A 23,240-nucleotide genomic window follows, 5' to 3' on the forward strand; every position below is an offset into this window, starting at 1 on the left:
TCTATAATTATAAGTGCACAGACATGTGCTTATGTCCTAAAATTGTAGCTTGTTATTCGAAATTTTAATTGTTTTATATAATTCAACCAATTTCTGTAGGCATGTTTAGAGTATGTTAAACGTAAACATAAAAAACATTCAATAATTTATTGAATAAGTAATTAGGTGTAATTTAATAATAAATTTTAATAAACAAATCCTTACAATATAAATACAGAATTCCTTGAAACACCAATACTTAATCTCGATGGAAATAAAGACCATATATCAGATTAATCTTAAAAATATAAATTTAAAGTTCCGATTTACCTTAAAAATATCTATATCTATATCAGAGATCTAATATTTTTATTATTATTAATTATGGGTTACTTAAAAACAAACAAATAAATTAATGTAAAAAATGCGCTAATGCAGCAGTAAAATCTTTGTAATTGATTCGAGTTTTGGTCTTAAAAATTCTAATCTACATGTTAGGTTAACATTTATTTATTATAATATACACACACCCAATATATATATATATATATATATATATATATATATATATATAAATATGTTTCAAATTTTTATATACTTATTAATATCCTATTTGATGTCCTGCCTTTGTGATTCATTTACGGTTTTATTATAAGCAGTATAATAAGACAGAAAAAAATGTATCTACGGTAAAAAAACAATATATCACACTTGATGTTACCACACAACATAATGGCTTCAATAATACAGTCTATAATTTTCATTATCCCGTACGATATATATTAGTTATTAGATTAGATTAGATATATATTAGTTGCTTTTTGGCTATTATAATTTCTAAAGTACATTTTTCTTACTAATAATATAAAAAACAATATTGTTTATGTTCAAATCTTAGCTCAATTAATTTGTGAAATCTAGTTAATATGAGCACTCTTCAATCTAAGATCAGCTTGCTAAATGTTCCATATCCAATGCCAAACAAATGAATTTTTGACACATGAAACAGCAATTCTAAATCTTTTCATGAGTAGAAATATTTTTTTGTATTGTTTAATAATTCAGTGAAGTAAACCAAAATGCAACACACATAAGTTTAAAAAAATAATGTAGATGCAATTTTAGATTTGTTTCTTTATTTATTAAACTGAATTATATAATTTCATCTGCCAACATATACTGTTGACTGTATCTTATATTATTTTAATTTCTGGCACATCTCAGTTGCTTTTCGGCAATAATAATGTAAACATTACATTTTTTTGTATATTATTTTCTGATATTATCTAGGCTCATAATTTTAGCTAAATTCAAAATTCAAGTGAATTTACATTTCTAGCAGATGACAGTTCAAGTGTTTTCAATGCCAAACAATGATAAGTGGGTTTTTGTCATTTTTGTTATTTATTTCTATAATATAACTATAGTTTTATTATTCAATAAATCTTAAAAAAATCCTTCGACAAACTCTAAAAAAATTTCTCCAAATCCAAATAATTGTTTAGGAGAATTATCAAATCATACACACATACAGAAGAATTTTATATATAAGATATATTCGGTAGATACTTTAGTTGGCTAGTTGGCTAGTCACCATCACCATTCGTCATTTAGTAACCGACAAAGTTTGACAAGGGCCTAATAGACTCCGAAACAATAAAACACGCCCGACCAGATTCTATAACAACGCGTTATGGGATAAAACAGTCGTCGAAATATCGACGGATCCAATTTAGTTAAACTAATAACAATTAGAATTGGGGATAAGAGTAAGTGGCGTTCGTGAAATTCAATTGACATACGACGGAGGCAAAGCAACGAGGTAATAAATACTCGCAAGGAGCGTTTTCAATTAAGCACGATCGACCGAGGCGACCGAAGCGACCGGAGGCGGCTGCACCGTTCTACGTGCAGATTCAATATTCACTGATCAACTGTTCGCCTGTTCCCTGTTCGGCGATGACGAACGGTACGATTCCATATAACGTAGCCGATGCGATTTAAAACGGTTGTCTTATTCGTGTATTTCGCATCCTATTTGAATCTGGTACAGTTGCATATGAGTTGAAAACGTATTAAGCGATATATAATATATATATGAATTGTTAACATTAATGCGCACTAACATACTAAAAGATGCAGTCAGAAAGCAAGAACGTATTTCAAAAACTCGTGTTCAACTATTTTTATTAACTTTTAAATATTAATTCTTCATTACCAACTTTTTGTCATCGTTGTGTCGGTGCATATCTCCCGAGAATATGTTTACAATATATACTCGCTGAGGTGAGTAACTCTGGAGTGAGTTATATCCGAGAACATAATGAGTGAATCCGAGCAGAGTTGTATCGGAGATTTTGTCATATTCGACTTCCTTGAACTGGTCGTAGATCTATTAACAGTATGAAAATTGCTTAGTTTTCTTACCAATACAAAGATTTGCGTCGAAAGAAACGGTTGCTTTCTCGTCTTAGAGGCAATTTTATGAGTTTCTGGGTATATACTGACCCAAAATAATACCTTTTTGTATTTTTTATAAAGTAAAAATAGCATAATTGCAAAAATACATGACAACAAAATTGAGTTCAAGTATAGACACTGCAAATGCAAAGTTTATTCAACAGCAATGGGTCATATTTCATCTATTTTTTCTCTTCAAAAATAATCATAAAATTGATTCTCAAGTTTTCCGTTATTACTCTGGTCAATACTGAAAGAAATATAAGCCATTGATTCGATCATCTGGTCGAACAAAATTTTCACAATCCGGCATATATTGTTATTCTTTTAAAATCATTATTTTATTGACATTTATTCATAAATTGTTTGGTCGCCTGATTGGCTAGTAGATCCTTTATAGCAAAAGAATTATTCTGATATTGTAATATTTTCATTGTCTTAATTTGAGCCTACAATTTGAGATTTGTATGCACTGTAGTGAGCAGTGAATTACTCATGCTACAACATTGTATGCTCGAGATATCCTTAACAAAAGCCCAGCAAGCGTTGATAAAATTCCTTTTCAAACCAAAAAATACGCAGTAACAACTAAGTAAAGCATTGAGTTGCACTATGCAGTGACATTGAACAAATCGTAAAATAATGTTATCTAGGATTACAAAGTCATCCTAGATAACTAGTCATTTCATAAAGTTCAGATCAACATGAGTCAGTCGCAGTTTAGTTTTCTATAAAGCATGAGCTTAGTTATTAATGGAGACGTATTCGAGTACAGTTGGTAAGTTAAGTTATATGTGAAGTGTACAAGAAGTTATGAAAGCACCTACTTAGCGCTTAGTCGGCAGCTGAAAGAACCTACAAAATTGTTGGCATCATCGGTGGACCTTCTACACAGAAATGGGTGTCATTTCCAGCATAACATGGTGACAGATGTACAAACCCAACCATAACAGCATATTGAAATGAATAGAATAGTCATTGTTTATAATAATATGAACAAAAATATTTAAATTGTTTGAAAAGGATTTTCAAACACTTTATAAATCCTTACATGTATTAACAACACACTATAGAACACATATGTGTCAAGTATTAGGTATCGAAGTTTTCACATATAAATTTTTTTCAAATATCGTCTCATTCGATTCATAATGACTTGAAAAAACATTAAATTAGCAAATCAGATTCTTTCACAAAAACATAAACTCCTTCAAAAAGTTAAATATGCTTACTTGTGCTCAAGCTCGCATTAACGATAATTGCGAGCTAATGAGGAAATAATGCTACATACTTTGAGAGAAAATATTGCTATATGAATGCAAGAGTGATATTTAATCAATTATATATAGCTATGCCAGTTCGTACGACTAGCGATAAATCAAAATAACAAGATTTGCAGAATTTTGACTGCGTTAGAATCGTTTTGTCCCTAATAATGTGTCAGCGTCTATTCAATATAGCGAAGCAGGCGGACCGCCTGGGCCGATGGGTCGATGCGGCACATCGCTGTTTTCTGCCTCATTGACTGCAGCCTTCCCTGTCGGAAAACTTCTCTTCCGCGCGAGATTAAAAAAGAACTTTATGTATCAGCATGCAAATGGAATTGAATTTGGGACGCAGAATTGTTTCACAGAAATAAAATGTAATGGCCGAAGAATTATAACCGATCAATCAATATTCGATTTTCGCTAATCACTATTTGAGTAACCAATATAGATAATTGAAATAACGTTACCTGGTAAGTTTCATGAGTTGAATACTAAATATGGTTAATCTTAATTAACTACAAGTCAAAGTAATAAGTAGTTTATGTAATGAGATTTCCTCAATAACTATGAATCTTATTACACAAAGTACAGTTGTACATTTGTTTAAACGAATTTATTTAAACGGATGGTTGTGATAGTTTCATGCGGTTAAAGTTTTGAAGTTATCCCTGGAGACATTGTAAAATTGTACAGGTGTAGAATAGATCGAAGCTTAAATAAAGGTCAAGCACCAATATCTCAAAAACGAATTTTTTAATAACATTATTTGAAAGTAGAGGGCAAAAGATGTGTAACCAGCCATCGTCTTAAATCGGTCGACTTCCATGAGATAAGCGGTTACATTATAAATGTTGTAACAAAAGTAATTTTTTCGTTGTTAACTTTTTTGTTCTTGGGCACGGTTGTTTAGTTCTCGATATAGGAATATATTTTTTAAGTTTACGTTATTAATTTGTTTTGTAAGATGTATTGTTATATTTAAGTTTAATACAACAGTTTTTTTATAAAAATTCAAGAATTGCGTACTTGCGATTGAGGTAACAAAGACCACTTAAACCTTTATACTGGCGAAAGGTGACAAACAAAAAACTAGTAAATAAAAATGTAAAATAAGTTAAACAATGCAATTTTACAAAATATAAATTAAATTAATAATTATTCCAATTCTGATAATGAATGTTTATGATAAAGTTCCAAACGAAGAATTATATCCAGTGCAATATTTATAAAAAATGTGTCATAAAAATGTATTTCAAAACGAAGTTGTATTCGCTTAATTTGTAATAATCGTATTTCTATAAACAATGAGTCTGATTATGATGAATTAAAGTAATAGACCAAAGCAGGCTTTATAATAGTAGTAAGAGTTGTTTTGTTTGTTCCTTATGTTTAATCTCTTTTACATTAAGAATAAAATGAGGCATTTTTTGCCTCCCTGGCTGTCCCTTTTTATACCGTCTATGGGGTAAAAAGAACCAGATGACAATTTTTTAATAATAGCGAAAAGAACATACTTCTACAATGATTAATTATCTCAAAATTTTACTTAATGTATAGTTAGATTCGTTGATATGTTATTTGTTTTCATGTAATAATTTTCACATTATAATTCCTAAAAGTAAATTTTAACCTTCAAACATTTAATTTAATATAAATATGATTCACTTTTTTATCACATTATTTTAATCAAATTCGCTGTCCCTTATATTACCCAGTTATGTGAATATCATTTATGGTAATAAGCATGTAAATATATTAAAAAAAATGAAACATGTATTCAATATATGGTGTTACAACGTTTACTATTTTAGTGCAATGACGAAGACGCTTAAAAACTACTTTTGAGTACAATTAAAATAATAATTAGTTTTTGCACGCTCGTAATATATCTCATTCTGTTCAACAAGGTCTCAAATCATAAAATCTAATTGCTAAGAAAATGCAAAGCATAAAAAGTAAAGGATCATAAAAACATGAAAACGACACGAGAAGCAAAAGCAGTTAGGTTTCAACGCGAATTGTAGTTATTTTACTTAAAGTTCCTTTTAATATCTTTCTTGTCATAAAAAGTCAAATACTGTATATATATATATATATGGTAATTAAAGATGTTCTTTGCCTCTCTATCTTACGATTTTATATAGTGTAGGGCGGGGTACAAAGGTCCAATTTGACTTTGAAGAATATATTGTGAAAATCAATCCAATTATAACACAACAAATAACACATGTCAACAAACAACTATCTAACTATGTTCATTAAAACTTCCGACTTATCATTGTAGAAATGTTTTCTTGCTGTTTTTCAAAATTTGTCACCTGGTCCATTTTACCCCATGTGCGGGGTAAAATGGGACGGACATGGGACAAATAGGTCCAATATATTTTTATTTTTAATTTTGAAGAGATTTTACAAAATAATAGCTACATTATTCAAACAATGCAAAATACAAACTTTATGGCTACATTTTTACAGAGATAACACTGTTCTATGCCTCGTTCTACCATATCAATTACAAATTTTCATGAAGAATTCGAATCTGCAATTTTACATAACTTAACAAATTAATATTGATATTAAAACGCTTGTTGTACCTAATAATGCAATATAAAGTTATAAATCTTTCTCACGACGAACGTAAGAAATACATTTCATAGTGTTACTATTTATAAATGCTGAGCGTTAATATATAGTAAACCAAACATTTTCCAGTAACCAAATACCGTTTTTATAAATATTGATGTATGTTTAGCACTTAACGAAAATTCTGTCAATTTACAATCAAAAGATCTTAACACTTACCGGGTGTACATAACTACTAAAGTCAACTTTGTAAACCAGCTTGATAAATATAATACATATTTTCTCATTTAGGGAACTAATACTCTACCGAATATAATATTAAAGCTATGATTCTTAAGATCTAGTGTAACTAGAAAAAATATAAAAATTTCTGATTGGATTCTATTTTTTTTTCTAAAATCATCTATAAAACGATGCGTATTTGAATTACAATGGCCTCATAATTTTTTATGTGTCTACCATTACCCGCATACCAAGTTTTTAAAAATATATAAACAAAACTGGTTTGCGAATTTAGAAAAATAAAGCTCCTGTGTGGCCGTTTATTACGGAAGATAATTTAAAAACATGATATTTCTGGTTTTCGCTAAACTAAATCTTATTAAACCTGAGTCGACGTTTTAGCATTTATGACGCTTCATATTGCAATAAGTAATAAAATAAGACGACAGAGCATTCTTGGCAGCATGCGTAAAATTAAACTCAACGCGAACTTCTATATCGATATGAATATTAACACTATTCCTACCGACATTTCATGTTTACTATTCCTACCGAGACCGGTCAAATGACCGGTCATACAAAATCTATATTTTTCAGTATTGAATGAAGTGTTAGTTTAAGAGTTTATAAATACAAATACAAAATATTTCTTTTATTTTAGAATGCAAAATATACATTTTATTTTGTTTTATCCAATTTTTTACGATTTTTTTTCTTAGAGTGTATTTTCTGCACACGCATTTTTTACGTTTTTGGCTCATTTTGTTCGCCCTATCATCTTTCTAAAACATTATCTGGAATATTTTCTTTTAGGAAATCTGTTTTGTACTTGTACTTAGTTGATTTTTTTCTGAATTCTTGTTGGAACTATACGGCAAGTTAATTGGAATAGAAAACCCCTGCCTTGTACATAGTCTTCCCGTAATTTCTTTATGTAAAAACAATGGATTTATTCTGAATAAATACAAAATAATGTAAATTCTTAATAAATTCTCTCTAAAATTCATATTTTACTAATGATTTTTTACTACTTTATGAATGACATCTACACCAAACACGACGCTAATTCCAATTGAATTGACTCCCGTATTAGTGTAATTTGTTCAACATATGTGTATGTAAGTGAAAATTAGAATCTTCTTTCTTAGCTTCCAAAATTGTAAATATTATTTGAGTCCTTGATTTTTAGTTCTACCAGTATTTGTAGCTATTATATTGCTTCAATTATACCTATCACAGTTTTTTTACTAAAAGTTTAGGTATAAGTAGGATGGTAAAAACGTTTTAATTTTTTACATCGTACTAGCGATTTTGATAATACGGTTTCATTGGTTATATATCTTCGAAGAAATTCTCAGTTTTCTACGTATACTGGATGTTTATCAAAATTTTACACCCCATTTGTGCGATTTGCTGGGCATAATTATATTTACATCATATATTGAACAGTTACTAAAATTTAATACTATGTTTTCCTGAATATTATTGAACATGTGTTGAATAATTTTACACCTTACCTTTATTGAAAATATATGTTTGTCGATAGTAATACGTTATCTTTTACAACAATTTTGATTGCTGTCATTGTAGTTGAAACAACCTTTGGATTCAAAACGAAACCTATCAATTTGTTGTTGGGATTCCTTCGTAAACATCCGTCTACACATAGACATTGAGCAAAAATGAGAAAACCCACTTTTTATACCGTAGAAGTGCAATATTTATACGCCTTGCCTCATATGCGCAGCGTGCATACATAATTGGAAAAAATGCATATAAATTTGCAGAAGGCAGTTTTTACCACTCTAAATTCTTCTCAATTTACATTTTCTTGTAAGTTTGATCATATTTTTAACAATTGCTACAAAAAATGCCGTCCGACCATCGTCTTTCGTACTACCGGTCAAATGACCGGTCGCGGTAGGTAAGGCAGTATACAATTTTATTTCCAAAAATAAAAATTGAAAAAACAAATTAACATTGAAAAATGTATCATACTCACATATTAGGAAAAGTCATAAAGTTTGATGACGATTCAATTACGTTTGATATGAAAAAAACTAATCGAAAAATCAAAAACGGTCATTTGACCGGTCCCGGTAGGAATAGTGTTAAGATCCTTATTATAAGATTATTAGTTATTTGATTAACAATTCTTAGACTCCGAAAACCGATAAAATACGATAGGATAGAGCAGGTAAAAAGTCTCCAATATCTCAAAAACAAGTAAAATCATGATTTTTTTAACAGCACCATTTGAAAGTAGAGTAATAAGGATGTATAATCAGACATTTCCTTAAATTGAGCCATGTATCAGTAATAAACGGCCTTGTTTGAAGATCTATAACAAAAATATTTTCTTTCGTTGTTAGTTTCTTTTGGTTGTGAGCACTGTTGTTTAGTTTACGAGACCTTCCTTAATATAATTTTTAAATAGGTACATATACGTTTTTAATTGTTTTATAAGATGTATTATCAATTTTAGGCCAGATTTAACAGATGTTTTTGTATAACCTTTATAATAGCATAACAGTGGGTGGGGTAAAAAAGACCAATTAAACCTTTACCTTGGCAAAGGCGCTGTTAAAGCCTAAAGCTCAACCCTGTTGTATGCAAAAAAACATAACTCTTTATTACATTCTATATTTCTCCTTCATTGTAAGTCTCTCGCATACGCTAAAATATTAATCCTTCTTCCAAGAAATTATATTTTCTTCAAACAAATCATAAGTCAACATTTGTTTGGTCTAAAATCTAATGGTGTCACTTATACCCAAAAAACGGACCGATCAGAAAAATAATATAAAATTATCAAATCTTTGTAAACTAGTATTAACTAAAATTTCATGCAACTAATATTAGTAATTTTCCAACATTCAAACTAGTAATATTAACTTGACTTCATAACATATCAACATATTATTTCATTCAAATATACAAAATTTAAACCATCATCTTTGTAATATATCGGTCTAATATAGTCAGTATCTATTTATCTGGTCCTTCGACATTATTTACAAAAAGTGTGATTTTTAACTGAGTTTGGCTGCATCTTGATTTAGGCGTAAAGAGTAAAAAATAGTAAATAAGAATGTAAATTCAGTTAAAGAAAAAAGTTAAAAAAAAAAAATATTAATAGTTATTCCAACTCTTCTGATAAATGTATCTGACAAAATACCAGATCAAGGTGCATGAAATTTATATTTTGCTTTGGTAGAATATTGTAGTTATTATTTTGTAAAATGCTTTTAAAATAAGAAATAAAACATTGTTTGCCTCCTTGCTGTCCAACCTGCCTTTTGGGTAAAAAGAGACAGACGACAAAACTTAGAAAAATGGTAAAAAACACATTTCAATAATTAGGAATTAACTGAGAATTTTAGTGAACATAGTACGTTAGTTGTTTGTTTGATACGTAATATGTGTTGTAATGTAGTATACAGTATAATGACTTAAAGTTAAATTGAACCTTTGTGCTCCGTTCAACCCTATTGTATATAGTTTTTTTTATTTTCAACAAATTGGTTGCAATGAGAATATATATAATAATAATAATGGGTGTACTGCCCTAGCGCAGGTCCGTGAGCTAAGTTAAAACTCCAACTCGATTCAGGGAAGAATAGTGTGAGAGATTTCCCATTGCCATTTCACACCGCAGTGCCTGAGATGGGCTTATTTTTAATTGGAAATATATTTTCAATTGAAAATGGACATCGAACTGCCCGATGTCAGATTTCCAAAGCGGAGAATAGAACGCGCGACCCTGTCCATACAAAGTCAACGCGTTAACGACCTTCGCCACGACAAACCCTATATAGATATATATATATATATATATATATATATATATATATATATATATTGTGTGCATATTTAATCCGCACTGGCTTACATACAATTCAAACAATAATATATTTTGCATATAAATGCAAATAAACTGTAATTTATTTTAATCCCAGCACTTTCACAAAAGCAAACAATACTATGGGATTGATATTCCGTTTTGTCTATAATAATACATAACATTAAAAAAGAACAATATTTTGTATCTTAACAATCCGACATCAATCTCTGTCGATTCGAAGTCATTGCAATCAGTGCAGTATTTCAATGGGCACCAACCAACATCACGGGATCACGACTATTCATTTGCAAGTGATCTGAAAAGCTCAAGGGTTCGCAATGAATCACGTTTATGGGCATCAACCTATTGTTTTATTCAGCGCAGAATCGAAAGCATCGGTCGCGATCTCCGGAAAAGCCATAGACAGTTCGCCCAGATGATGTCGTGCTCTGGCGCCACGGACCGCGGACCACGGAGCAAATAGGAATCGTGCCGTTTGATAATAAATTTATTTTATGCTCAGATAAAAAATATATAATGCGTATTTACTTTGATTGATTGTAGAAAAATGTAATTGTTTCCTTATTGCAAATGCTCAGATTTATAACCCTAGTATATAATCATTGATCTAATACAAACATAAAATATATTCCATTATATACGGGGGTTCGTAGCGGTACGCGTAGTGGTAAGCGCTTGGTTTCGTAAACATGAAGACCCAGGTTTAAACCCGCGTTTCGGACAATCTGATGTCAAGCAGTAGTAAGTTACTTCCATTAAAAATGTACTCCCAAAAGATTCCAAGATAATAGTCTTTAGAGGCATTACTGTAACATATATCACATCACTCTTGATTTTGAGATTAGTAATTAATAGTAATATCCCAGTATTGAAGACTGAGTATGGTTGTGCCGGAGTGCGGTAGTACAGTCGTCATAACAGCTAAACTATACTGATTTCGACACAGGGTTCAAAGGAAGAAAGACGAAGTATGTTTGCTTGAACAAGTTTCCATTAAAGCATTGGGTCAGCACCCCAGATTAACGTGACATGTACTTCTTGTACTTTTTGGGTAAAAATTGAACAGATAAAGAGAAATCTACAAAAGTAAAACAAAAAACAAAAAACAAAAGGGAAAGAGAAAAATCCAATACAACAACAAAAAAATCACAAATATTCCTTGTTTACTATGTTAACAAAAAAATGTTTTTTTATATATTGTTATATTATAACCATAAGGTTCAAATTATTATGTTGTGTAGTGTTACATATTTCTAATATTTCTATGTTTATGTCTGTCTTGGGAGTGTGGACGGTTGTGACTCTCGCCTTTTTGTTGTATGATTTGATTTAATGATTAATCCATCGTAATTAGGGCCAGCTTTTCTATATTTCCACATATACAAATGTTCAAATTACCATTTAATTTACTTTTCTCCCAGCTAAATAACCAAAATAAATGTTGAATTTAAAAAAGTGGCACAATTGTTATAAAGAGACAAAAATTTAATTTTATGCCACTATTTACATCCAAATTCTATGAGTGCTAATCAATCAACACATATGCGAAAAATTTTGTAGATAATTATCCTTTAGTTTACTCTAGATTTAATTTTAACTTTGATTTTTTTGTGAAATCATAATTTGTGGAACATAGTTAGAGTTAAAATTTGTTCATGTGATGTGAATACTACCCTGTTCAATTCAATCTAAATAGAGATAAAATTTATTAATATTCTAATATAGTTAATATAAAATAGCATATTAAAAGTGGTCAAAGCTATGAACTTCAAATCTTAAGATATAGACACCCGATGTCAAGCAGTAGTAAATCAGTTTTTACTTAAAAAATGAGGATGAAACAGTTTTTTGTGGCATATGCTGCATCAACAAACAACTCAGAAATAACTATTACATAAATCGAAATAATAAATTATCATATAGAGATGGGACAAGCGTTCCAATATATGAGCAGAATAGCTCATAGAATACTTAAAGCTCTGTTTAGCTGGCTGAAATGAATATCCATGTTTGCACTTATACTTTATTACTATTTGATTATATTAAATTATCTAGTCTATGATTTGCAAGCTAAACTTCGATCTTAAACTAATTAGATAAGCTATAAATTTATCAAATAAAATTAATAATAATAAACCTCACCTATGAAGCTCATGGAACGTCAAGGGCAATTATACATACACCTACAAGGTTTTAGCATTAAATGCTAAATATTGTAAGTAAATACTTTTATTTAAATTGACAACTTTCTAACAATAAAAAATACATAATAGAAAATAACTACCGGTTATGGTTTTAATTTACCAAAAAAACAATCCGCAAGCCACTATTGCGTCCTAGGACCGCACAACGTCGATTAAAAGTTTAAAAACCACATCCATGCTTCTCTACCAATCGGGTATCGCAATAAATATTTTCAAATTCTGAAACGTATATAGTCAAATGACAAACCAAGGAAAAAAACAGTGTCGACTGCACAGATAGTCAGTCCAATGAGCGGGAACATTATCTGGCATATCGTGCGGAAACTTGCAACGCTGTAACATCGAAATGAAAGCAAGAAGAAACCAACCACATACAAATTGCTAGCTCATTTTACTATTACTACATTTATGTTCACTAAGCGATACAGATTCGCACGTAATAGATGCAATTCGAGGATCATTTTATTTACATCAGTGACGACGTGTCCATCAATTATTAAAAGATTCAGATAACTGCAAATGGTCCACCCTGCTGAAACAACAGTAAAATTTTATCTATGTTATCAGATTTTAAATGACACTAATTTTGATCCGTCATTCGTACATTTATAGTCGAGATTCTATTGTTAATGCGTCGTCGATAAGAACTGCATAAAACGTTGGATTTAAAAAATCCATCGCGCTGCTGGTTCTATAGAATTACCTTACTCAATAAATATAATAGTTTTTCAACCAATTTTGAGTTTGTATATCTTTTTATCCACTATCTTTGTTTCGTTATGATCAATCTAAATTATCTACACAAAAACTAATTGCTGGTAATTAACTACTATGGCATAACTTATAGCACTTATAACAAACAAAATAATCTCTCTGTATACAAGTAACAGTTATTATTGAAAGAAACTGAACAAAAAAACTTACTTTTGACTCTTTAAAAGTAACTGATAATGCAGATGTATGGCGCTGATACTCAATATAATGAAAACGTTTTCGAACAAATATGCTACATCTTTCTCCCTTTAGATCCTATTTCAAAATCAGTACAGTTTAGCTGAATGGCGACTGTCACTACCGTACCCTGGCACAACCGTACACAGTATTACCAACCTACTATAAATGAATTTATATTATCTACTTACAAGTGTGAAAGTCAACTATCTAATATTTTAGTATCGTTCTGCATTAAGTAATAGCTTATTTCAGAAAAAGATTCCGAACAATATTTTTATAATTACTCCAAAACAAATCATGTTCCTAGCATTTTTCTCTAGGGCATAAATAATTTAATTTTTAGCAGTGTAACTGATATAAATAATGAAGAATAAAATGCGCACAATAATTTAAAATAATATTATAGACATTTAGTTTGAAATAAAGTTATAGTAATTATATTAAAATTACTTTGTACATAATAATATATGTTAATTCGTCAAATTACCAGTAAAAAAAATAAAAACGCAATTGTCGCTAATATAATTTTTAGTCTGAACAGTTTGTACTTTTTGTTACGTAGTTATAGAATTTATTAAAACTCTCCTTCGATAATTCAGGTTGTTGGGTTATAATTTAACCCTTGTAGCTGTGGATTGTATTAAACACTAATTTGTTTGTATATTATGTAATTGTTGCAATTCTAATTACAATCACTGATTTGTTACTAAGTTATAATAAAAGAAGATATCTTTATTTTTATTGGTTATTTACATGTTGTTAAGCGGACTTTACTTTTTGAAGTGAACAATTAGTTCAATTAAAACACTCCGCTACCCCCTCTACCAGGGGTAGCGACCATTCCGTGTAAAGCTTAAAGCCCTGAAGTTTGTCACCTTCATGGCCAATATAATAAAACGAAAAGACGTCCGAACACAGTTAAATAAACTATTTTTGTAATTCATTCTTATTGCATTGTAACAAAATTTAAATACGTAGCCAAAAAAATATGTAGAAATTTTAATTCAAAATTCATTTAATTTACGAGTTACAAAATATCTAATAGCCGTCTCTAGAAATTTGAGCTCTTCCGTGTCAAAACCGTTTCCAAATAATTTTGCCACCCATTGACAATAGTGATTGTTTATATTAAAATGAATGATACAATCTTTGTAATAAATTAAATTTCATTTTCGGGTCAATTGCACCCGAAGTGCCGAGGAAGATAAGGATCAGTATGGAAATATTTCAGCCTCGAATTTTCTCACTCCGTGCTCTGTCCTCCTTGGTAATCATGTTGTATGTCAGTATCTCATCTCGCAGAGTTGAAATTGACGATTGAGCGGTGCATCATTCAGGCTCTCCAAAACGTGCTACAGTCGTTGAGATTCTAAAGTACTAGGCCGTGATAGCCGAGCGATTATGTAATGCTCATATTCTCTTTTTCTGCTTTTGTTGTTCATCTTATATCTCTCACCAGGATCAAGTTCCCAAGATCGAGATCGGCCGCTCTCGCTCATGTGTTTTAAGGGGGTCTCCTCATCAGTAGCTTACAAAAAAAGGGATTTTTCAGTATTTTTTTTGAACATGAAAACAACAAGAGAAACAAAAGATCTTTTGCATAGTTTTGAACACGTATTTATTCAACAAAATAAAATTTATTGTATGTCAAAATAAATAAAAATGGCTGATTTATAAACAATCTTGCGCAGCAGCTCGCGATTGACAACTCAAACTCCGTGCAAGGTACAGCCCGTAATTTTTATCTGAAACTAAAAATGGAAATACTTCTTTATTCAGAAGGCTTTTCTGCACATCATAGACTATTATGGTGGTTCAAAGTTAAAATTTAAACATTTTTAACATTTTTTTAAAAAAGTACTGTTTTTTTAGGGCTTTTTTAAGGAGTAATTGCGTTAACAACATTGTAAAATGAAAATTTTCAATACATGTTTTTAGTTCAATCTATGGACAATAAAATTATCTAAAAAACGGTGTCTTACTTGTATATGTAGCTTTTATGGTTCATTTTTAATCGTGCACGGAATTTTACAAAAATCGGTTTTCGGAAAATAAGCTTTAAAGTTGCGCGGCTTGATTCGCGCTTGCCCCACGCGCTACTCTACTCGGACCTGTAAATCCTAAACTAGTTTGAGTTGGACTCTCAAACTTTGCAAGAATGTTCTTAAATAATTAATCTAACGATTGAAGCAAAAATAAAAAAATCGATTTTTTGAAACTGACTGATGAGGAGACCCCCTTAAGCGAGATGATTTACATGATAAGTACGTACCTACATATGTAAGTGCAAACGCAATATCTTTCCCGCGGAAATTTATTCACACCGCGAAAATATTTGCGATGCCGGGATTACATGCAAATTTCGCGAACACCGTTTGTGCTTAAATTATTATTGCGCCGCGTAATATCAAATATTGAGCATGTGTTATTGCGCATGGCTTAGGTTTAATGAGCATATGATTGCGCCGGATCGAGGAGGAATCAGGCGCGGAGCGTTTACTTGAACAGGTATATTAGTACAATTACAATCTCGTATGGGAAATCGATACTTACATTAAATTTAATGCACACTATAAACACACACCATTTTATTTATATCCGTATATGTCTTGGTAAATAAGACAGAAAAACGGTATTGAAAATTGGATTTTCGAAACAAGTCGCTTGTAATAGGCCGTAAAAATGCATATGTAATAGTGAATTTTATCCACTGACGAAGGGTCGAAATAGAAATGAAAACATATGAAAGTCTATTAATTTTATTTTAGAACTAGTGGGGTGGGTGGCAAGGTGCCTTAAGGCAAATTGCTGGAACTTCCCGTACCGTAACGAAATGTTTGAGGAATACTGAATGTTTTCAAATAGATTATTATAAATATTGTAACATTGTCTAATATTTATAAGAATTATATAAACTGAATTGCAAAGTTGAAATTATTTGTTTCAACAAAAAACTAAAAAAAAAAAAAAAATGGAACAAAAATTTTTTTTTCCAAAATCAATTATTTTGTTAAGACAAGCAGAAAGTTTTTTGAATTATTCAAATCGGACGCTTAGTTCTCTCAAAATCTGCCATTTTTTACATATTTAGCTCCGTATCTTCGAAATGGCTGGGCCTGCCTTTGCCAAAAACTAATAAACACTTCTCCCAATCATTACTAATTGAATGTTTTTTAGATCATTCAAATCGGATACTCCGTTCTCTCAAAAATTTGATTTCTATTTTCCGCACTCTTTGCTCCGTATCTCCGAAACGGCTGGATCTGCCTTTGCCAAAAACTAATCAGCTCTTTTCCCTATCAATAGGAATCGAATGTTTTTTGAACCATTCAAATCGGTTGATCCGTGCGCCCTAAAACGTGACTGGAAATTTGTATCCACACATACATACACACACACACACACATACACACACACACACACACACACACACACACATCCATTTTTTCTGAGGTATGCCAAAATGTTCAGAAACCTTCAAAACGTCGAGAAATGTAAAAATTTTCAATTCCGATTTTCGGCCCATTACAATAACTTACCCTACGGGAAGTTAAAAATAATATTAACTTCAATATAGTTTTGTCTCCAATATCTAACCTGTTAAAAAGGTTTTCAGTTTTTATATGTGTATCAACCTTTAAAGGTGTATAAAGGTCCGCGGGTAAAGGTCCAACTTTACTAAAACAAGTAAAGTTGAGATTTTTGTAACAACAATATTTGAAAGTAGAGGGGAAAAGATGTATAACCAGCCATCACATGGATTCTTACGACGTTGACCTCGGGAGATAAACGATATCGTTTGAAAATCCATAACAAAAGATTTTTTTTTCGTTGATAGTTTTTTTGGTTGCGAGGGCTGTTGTTTAGTTTATGAAACCTTAATATAATTTTTTATAAGTACTACACGTTATATAATATTTTTATAAGATACTAGCAAACCCGACGAACTCCGTTTCGCCACCAGATAATTTCGTGAGAAAGATGAAGAAATTTTTTGTTTGTCTTATATTGAAAAGGAAAAAATTGATTTTATTGCACAACAGTAATGTATTTATTTCGATTACAAAAATGAAGTATTTTTTAGTTGAACTTCTCTAAGTAAATGAAAGTGAATCCGCCAATTATCCTTTTCATTGAAGTACTCTTTGGTAAATCACATTTTTTGTTTTTTGGTCTGACGTTAACACAAACAAAGCGGATGGTTTTCCAACTCGTGAACAGGCAACGTATACCTGCCCATGTGAAAAACAATGACTTTCTAAATAATATATTTGAAATTTATCCCGCAAACACTAAGCGATTGGCCTTGCGACTTGTTAATTGTCATCGCGAACGCAAGGCGAACTGGAAATTGCAATTGTTTGAAGTCAAACGGAAGACCAGTCGGAATCATTGGTATCGCCAATGCTTTTTTCGATTGAATGGTGAAATTCAGTGCGTGTACATCATTATTCTATAAAGCTATAAACCTTGCGGAGCCCTAGACCTTTCCAACGAATGCAAAATTGTCGAAATCATGCGTTCTGGAGTTATTTCATCAGGAAGGAAGAACCGACTTATTTTTATATATATGTAGATTATTGTTGATTTTAAGTTATGTTCAATAGTTTCTTTTTCTATAAAAGCTTACATGTGAGTGAGGTAAAAAAGATCAACTGAATCTTTACCCTGGCAAAGATGTAAATATTAAAAAATAGTAAATAAAAAATAGCTAAGTCGAAAAGAGCAATTTTCTATGAAAGCTTACATGTGGGTGGGGTAAAGAGAACCTACTGAATTTTTACCCTGGTAAAGGCGTAAACATTAAAAAATTGTAAATAAAAAATAATTAAGTTGAAAAAAGCAATTTCAGTCAAAGTATTTTTTTCGACTTCTATCAATTATTTTTCATATTAAACTAACACTTGATTGAATATGAGAACTAAATAATATATTGCACATTGTTATATAACGGCATGTAATAAAATATTAACGTAATGAACATATCAATTCCTTTCAATACTTCCACCAAGAACAATTTATGTTGTATCTAATCAGAACTTAATGCCCATTAAAATAAATTGAGGCACTTTGAAGCATGGATATTTATTTTATTATTATTATTATTATTATTATTGTTGTTGTTGTTATATATAGTTCAATATACAAAGAATTGTCTACAACAATAAACTAATGAACAAAGCCGCTATATCATATAATAACACGAAATTCTCATTGTAAACGCGTTCATTAAAGAATAATGATATCGGTTGTGGCGACACTTGATTTATACACAACGAGTATTGACCACGTCAAGGTAATATATTAAAAACATTAATTAACCAGATTTTTCTAGTCTGGAAATGTCGTTGTACTAATTGGTGTTTCATAATATTATCGTATACCGGTCGTAATTAGTGCTTTGTATCACTATAAATTACATGCACATTGTAATATATTTACATTTTGTTAACGAACCGCAATTAAGTATCTGGACGCCGTTGCTCTTTATAAATGAAAACAATAAAAATACTGTAATTACTGTAGCAAGTGCCTTTATTCATGGGAACGTTACAGCACAAATTAATAACGTTATGGCAAAATATAACTTGACTAATAATGTGGTGTTTTATAGGAATTTTAATTGCATCGGAACGAAACTAGCGCAGATAATCTGATAGTTAACTCGTTTGATTCGAATACAATTTGCTACATTTTGAACAGCAAATTGAATTACAACGCAAAATACTATTATTTTATTACTTAATTAATAAATTTTCAGTATTGAAATAGACACAAAGCAAATTGATGATAAAAGAATAAATTCAAGTGCTCATATACAAAGAATTTTTTTTTAAATTTTGTAACCAGATGTAATTTTGGGCATTTTGTCTTAAGGTAATTGTATGAGCTTCCCTACAAGAATAAAATGACTTAATAAATAACAAATCAACATATTAATATATAAATGATTCATTTAAAATGTTTAATGCCATATTTTTAATTTTAAAGAAAGTTTACGAGATAGAGCTATGTTATTCAACCAATGCAAAATATAAATACCCTTGATCTAGTATTTCGTCAAAAATATTCATCAGCAGAGTTGGAATAACTATTCATTTAATTCATTTCATAGACAACAAACATACTTTTGTTATGTACTTTCAAACATTGCAGTTTCTCCCGCGATGGCCACATCGTAAATAAAGATGATGGCTGTTTATACATCTTTCTTCCTCTACTTTCAAATATTTGTTAAAAAATTCATAACTTTACTTGTTTTTTAGATATTAGTGGCGGACCTTTTTACCTGCGGACCTTCAAGTCCCACTCTACCTTATATATCATTATTAATTTTCAGTATGTTTATCACCCAGAAACTTTATCCCCATACAAATATTCATTAAAATCGCCTAAAACTTTTTTTTAACAATCAAACGCGAAAACCGCTCTTTGCCCAAAACTGATTAGAACTATTCAAAAAATGATATCTTCGAATAGTCTTTGAGTTTTCAAAATCGGTCTAAATTTTTCTACGTAAATGTGGACAAAATATTTTAGTTTCATTATCGAGTTTCATCGAATGGTCGAAGAAAGATCAAATTTTGACTAGCTTCGGAAAAGCGCTATTCATTTTTATAAAATTTGATTAATTATATAAAATCAAACAACTTTTCAACTTACCAAAGAAGAAATTTATATTTTATCAAAAAATCCGATTCGCTAAGTTTATGTTTTCTCGATGTTTCAAGCCATTCTGAATCGAACGAGACCAAATTTGGGAAAAGTATGTGTGTGTGTATGTGAGTCGATTTTTCTTGATTGTTTTAAATAAAAGTTAGTAAAGATGGAACAAAATGTACACTACAAATTTATGAATACTTTAAATAAGCATTTGAGAATAATGAAAGTAGCATTAATGATATCAATTAAAATGTTAGATGCAAACTATTAAATGAAAATGTGATAAAATATCAATAATAACGATATATAAAGCCAATATATAAATTATGTATCAAAATTTGGTTAATCTGGAGAATCTTTGTCATTATATTTGAAATACATGAGACTATAATGATATGCAATAAGCTTGGATGAACATACTCTTGCAATACCTCCAAAAACTCCCAAGTACCACTAAATCAAGCAAACACAGAGAAAATTGTACGGAGTCGATACATTTGAATTGGTACTCAAATATAATTAGATACTTCCAAAAACTCTCACAAAATATTGTGTATTCGCCCTAACGACGAACGTCATGTTTATTTTGTAGAGACATTGTTAAGATATTTACTTTCTAGAATATTTACCGAAGCATTCGTAGACATAGGTCGGCTATGTATGTATTATTATTATAAGGATAAAGACTTATGTGTACTCACCGAATTCAGGAGCTGCTGGAGCGCCCTCAGGGATTCCTCCAGTTCCCTGATGCGAGCCTCCATCGCGGCCTGGAAAAAAGGAAACAGAACATTTATCTTCGTTATACGCAAACTAATTTAGCCATTGCATTTTCTGGAAGGTTATGGTGAACCGAAAACAAAGCTACTTTATTGGCTCTACTTAAAAAATAAATGAACATTAAAACAAAACATTATTTTAAATATAAAAACGTTTCAAACCATACCACAGTTAACCCTTTCGACTTGGATGCCGCCGCTCCAGCGACAAATTTCATATAAATCTCGCAATTCGCGAGTGGAAAGGGTTAATTTTAATTTACGAGAATATTCATTATTTTTCAGTTACTATAACTCAAAATGTGTAATACAAATGTAAACATTATCATTTTCATTAACTTTTTGTTTTAGATTGGATTTAAATAATAATACACTGAAAGTATTTTGTTGAAGAAAAACAATCAATAAGTATCATTGTCATAAGTCGTCAATTTTCCTGATAAAGATTGAAATAACTTAGTTATTATTTATAAGAAATTATTTATATGTAAATAGTTAAGATTATATCATTATCAATAAAATATTGTTAATATTATAAAGAATGGAAAAACAACTATTGAGTTGCTTTTCCAACATGTCCATATAGTATACAAAGTCCCTTTACGGCTGACAATTGCAAATTCACTAAATTTACTAAATGTCCTTGACTGGACAGTTGTGAATAAAATAGAGAATAAAAATAACAATCAATCACAATTTACTAATTCATTTAAGTGCACTTGAAAATATAAAAATATATATTAGCATATTATTTAATAATATCTAACTCGATGAAGTGGAATATAAAAAACTCAAAAATATACAATAATAGGCCACTATGATTCATTTAATTTATAGTATACTTGAAAACAATAGTATTTCAAGATAGGATCGTATGTAAAAAGTATGTTTTTTCAGTTAATCTTAAAATCCAATCGTTTTGGATATTGCCAGTATCAACTTCAGTCAATGACATATGCACATATTCTCTAATAAAAAGACTTAAATTACAATTTTAAATTGTGATATATATTTATGTAAATATTTACTTTTGCATTAAATGTTGCATCACATTCTATATTTTTATACTATATGCTCATGCTATGCATTAGTGAAATTTCTATTTTTAAGATTAAGGTAAGACATTTCCTTTTTAATAAATTGCAGACTGGGTCTAAGGCTGAAATGCATGTTCAAAACAATCTTTTCTTAAAAAAAGTTATTTTTATGCATAAATAAATACATTGGCCATCATCAAGTTCAAGATTATTTATATACAATTGGTGAAATAGTGACCATTTTTCGGTTATTGTAGTTAATTGTAATAATTTATGTTCATTTTAAAAACATCAGAACCGTAACTCCGTAAAACATTTCTAGGGCCACAGTCAGAAATAATTGCACAATTACAAAAATTAAGACTTTTTGTTGAATGAAATTATTTTTTTCTAAATCAGTATACTTTAATAGGTCCTCCTTTAAAAATAATGTACTAAAATGTGTTGGCAAATATCTTCAAACATTGGCGCATTTAATCAGGATTGTAAAATAATAAAATACTTGATAGTTTCATAATAAAAAAATTCGTGTAAAAAATAAAAACCTAAAAATGACGTGGAGAGACGTTGAGTTCTGGGACACTATATATATCAATGCAAGATCTTCAATTTGGTGTTGATGTATATTATTTTTAAATTAATCTTACTGATTTAACAACTGCAAATCAAGTCTTCTGTTCATTGTGTGTGATTGCTGTGTTTCTTTTTTAATTATGCACTGATGAGTATCACACCGGGACTCGAAACGTATAAAAGTTCTTATAATTATTTTAAATATTATTAAATATATATATATATATATATATATATATATATATATATAGATATATATAAACGTGTATGTATGTGTATGTGTGTGTGGGTGGGTGTTTGTGTATACATATATCACAAGTTACTAATGTAACCACTTACTGAAGGGTGGTCCATATGCAATAAATTGAAGTAGATTCTAACCATAAAAAGACTAATAAAACTCCCTCACATGTGTAATATTGTCTTATACACTGTTTCGTTCAACTAGAACGATCTACAGCTGCAACAGAGAGAAATACAGAGAGAAACGGGCAAGATCATTGCCAGCAGTTCATGTGTCAAGAGAAGAAATGACTAATACTAGTTTTTCTTGCAGAGCAGATTCGCTTTATCTTCGAATTCAAGGAACAGAGAAAAAAAAAGTTTGGGTATCACAATATTGTTTACAAAATAAGTAATATAATAGTAATATG

The 23,240-nt window shown here is 30.1% G+C and overlaps 1 protein-coding gene across 1 annotated transcript in view; it reads right to left on the reverse strand.

Annotated features, from left to right (window-relative positions):
- LOC113378299 overlaps window positions 1-23,240 on the reverse strand; it is a 316,796-nt gene that overhangs the window by 100,564 nt on the left and 192,992 nt on the right. Inside the window, exon 3 of the mRNA XM_026618833.1 lies at window positions 20,900-20,968. Within this exon, the coding sequence (XP_026474618.1) occupies window positions 20,900-20,968 (69 nt within the window). The remainder of the gene's footprint in view (window positions 1-20,899; window positions 20,969-23,240) is intronic.

The sequence above is a fragment of the Ctenocephalides felis genome, unplaced genomic scaffold (genome assembly GCF_003426905.1).
Source record: "Ctenocephalides felis isolate EL2017-DRISC unplaced genomic scaffold, ASM342690v1 CF-g0.4_SCAFFOLD_01886, whole genome shotgun sequence".
NCBI lineage: Eukaryota > Metazoa > Arthropoda > Insecta > Siphonaptera > Pulicidae > Ctenocephalides > Ctenocephalides felis.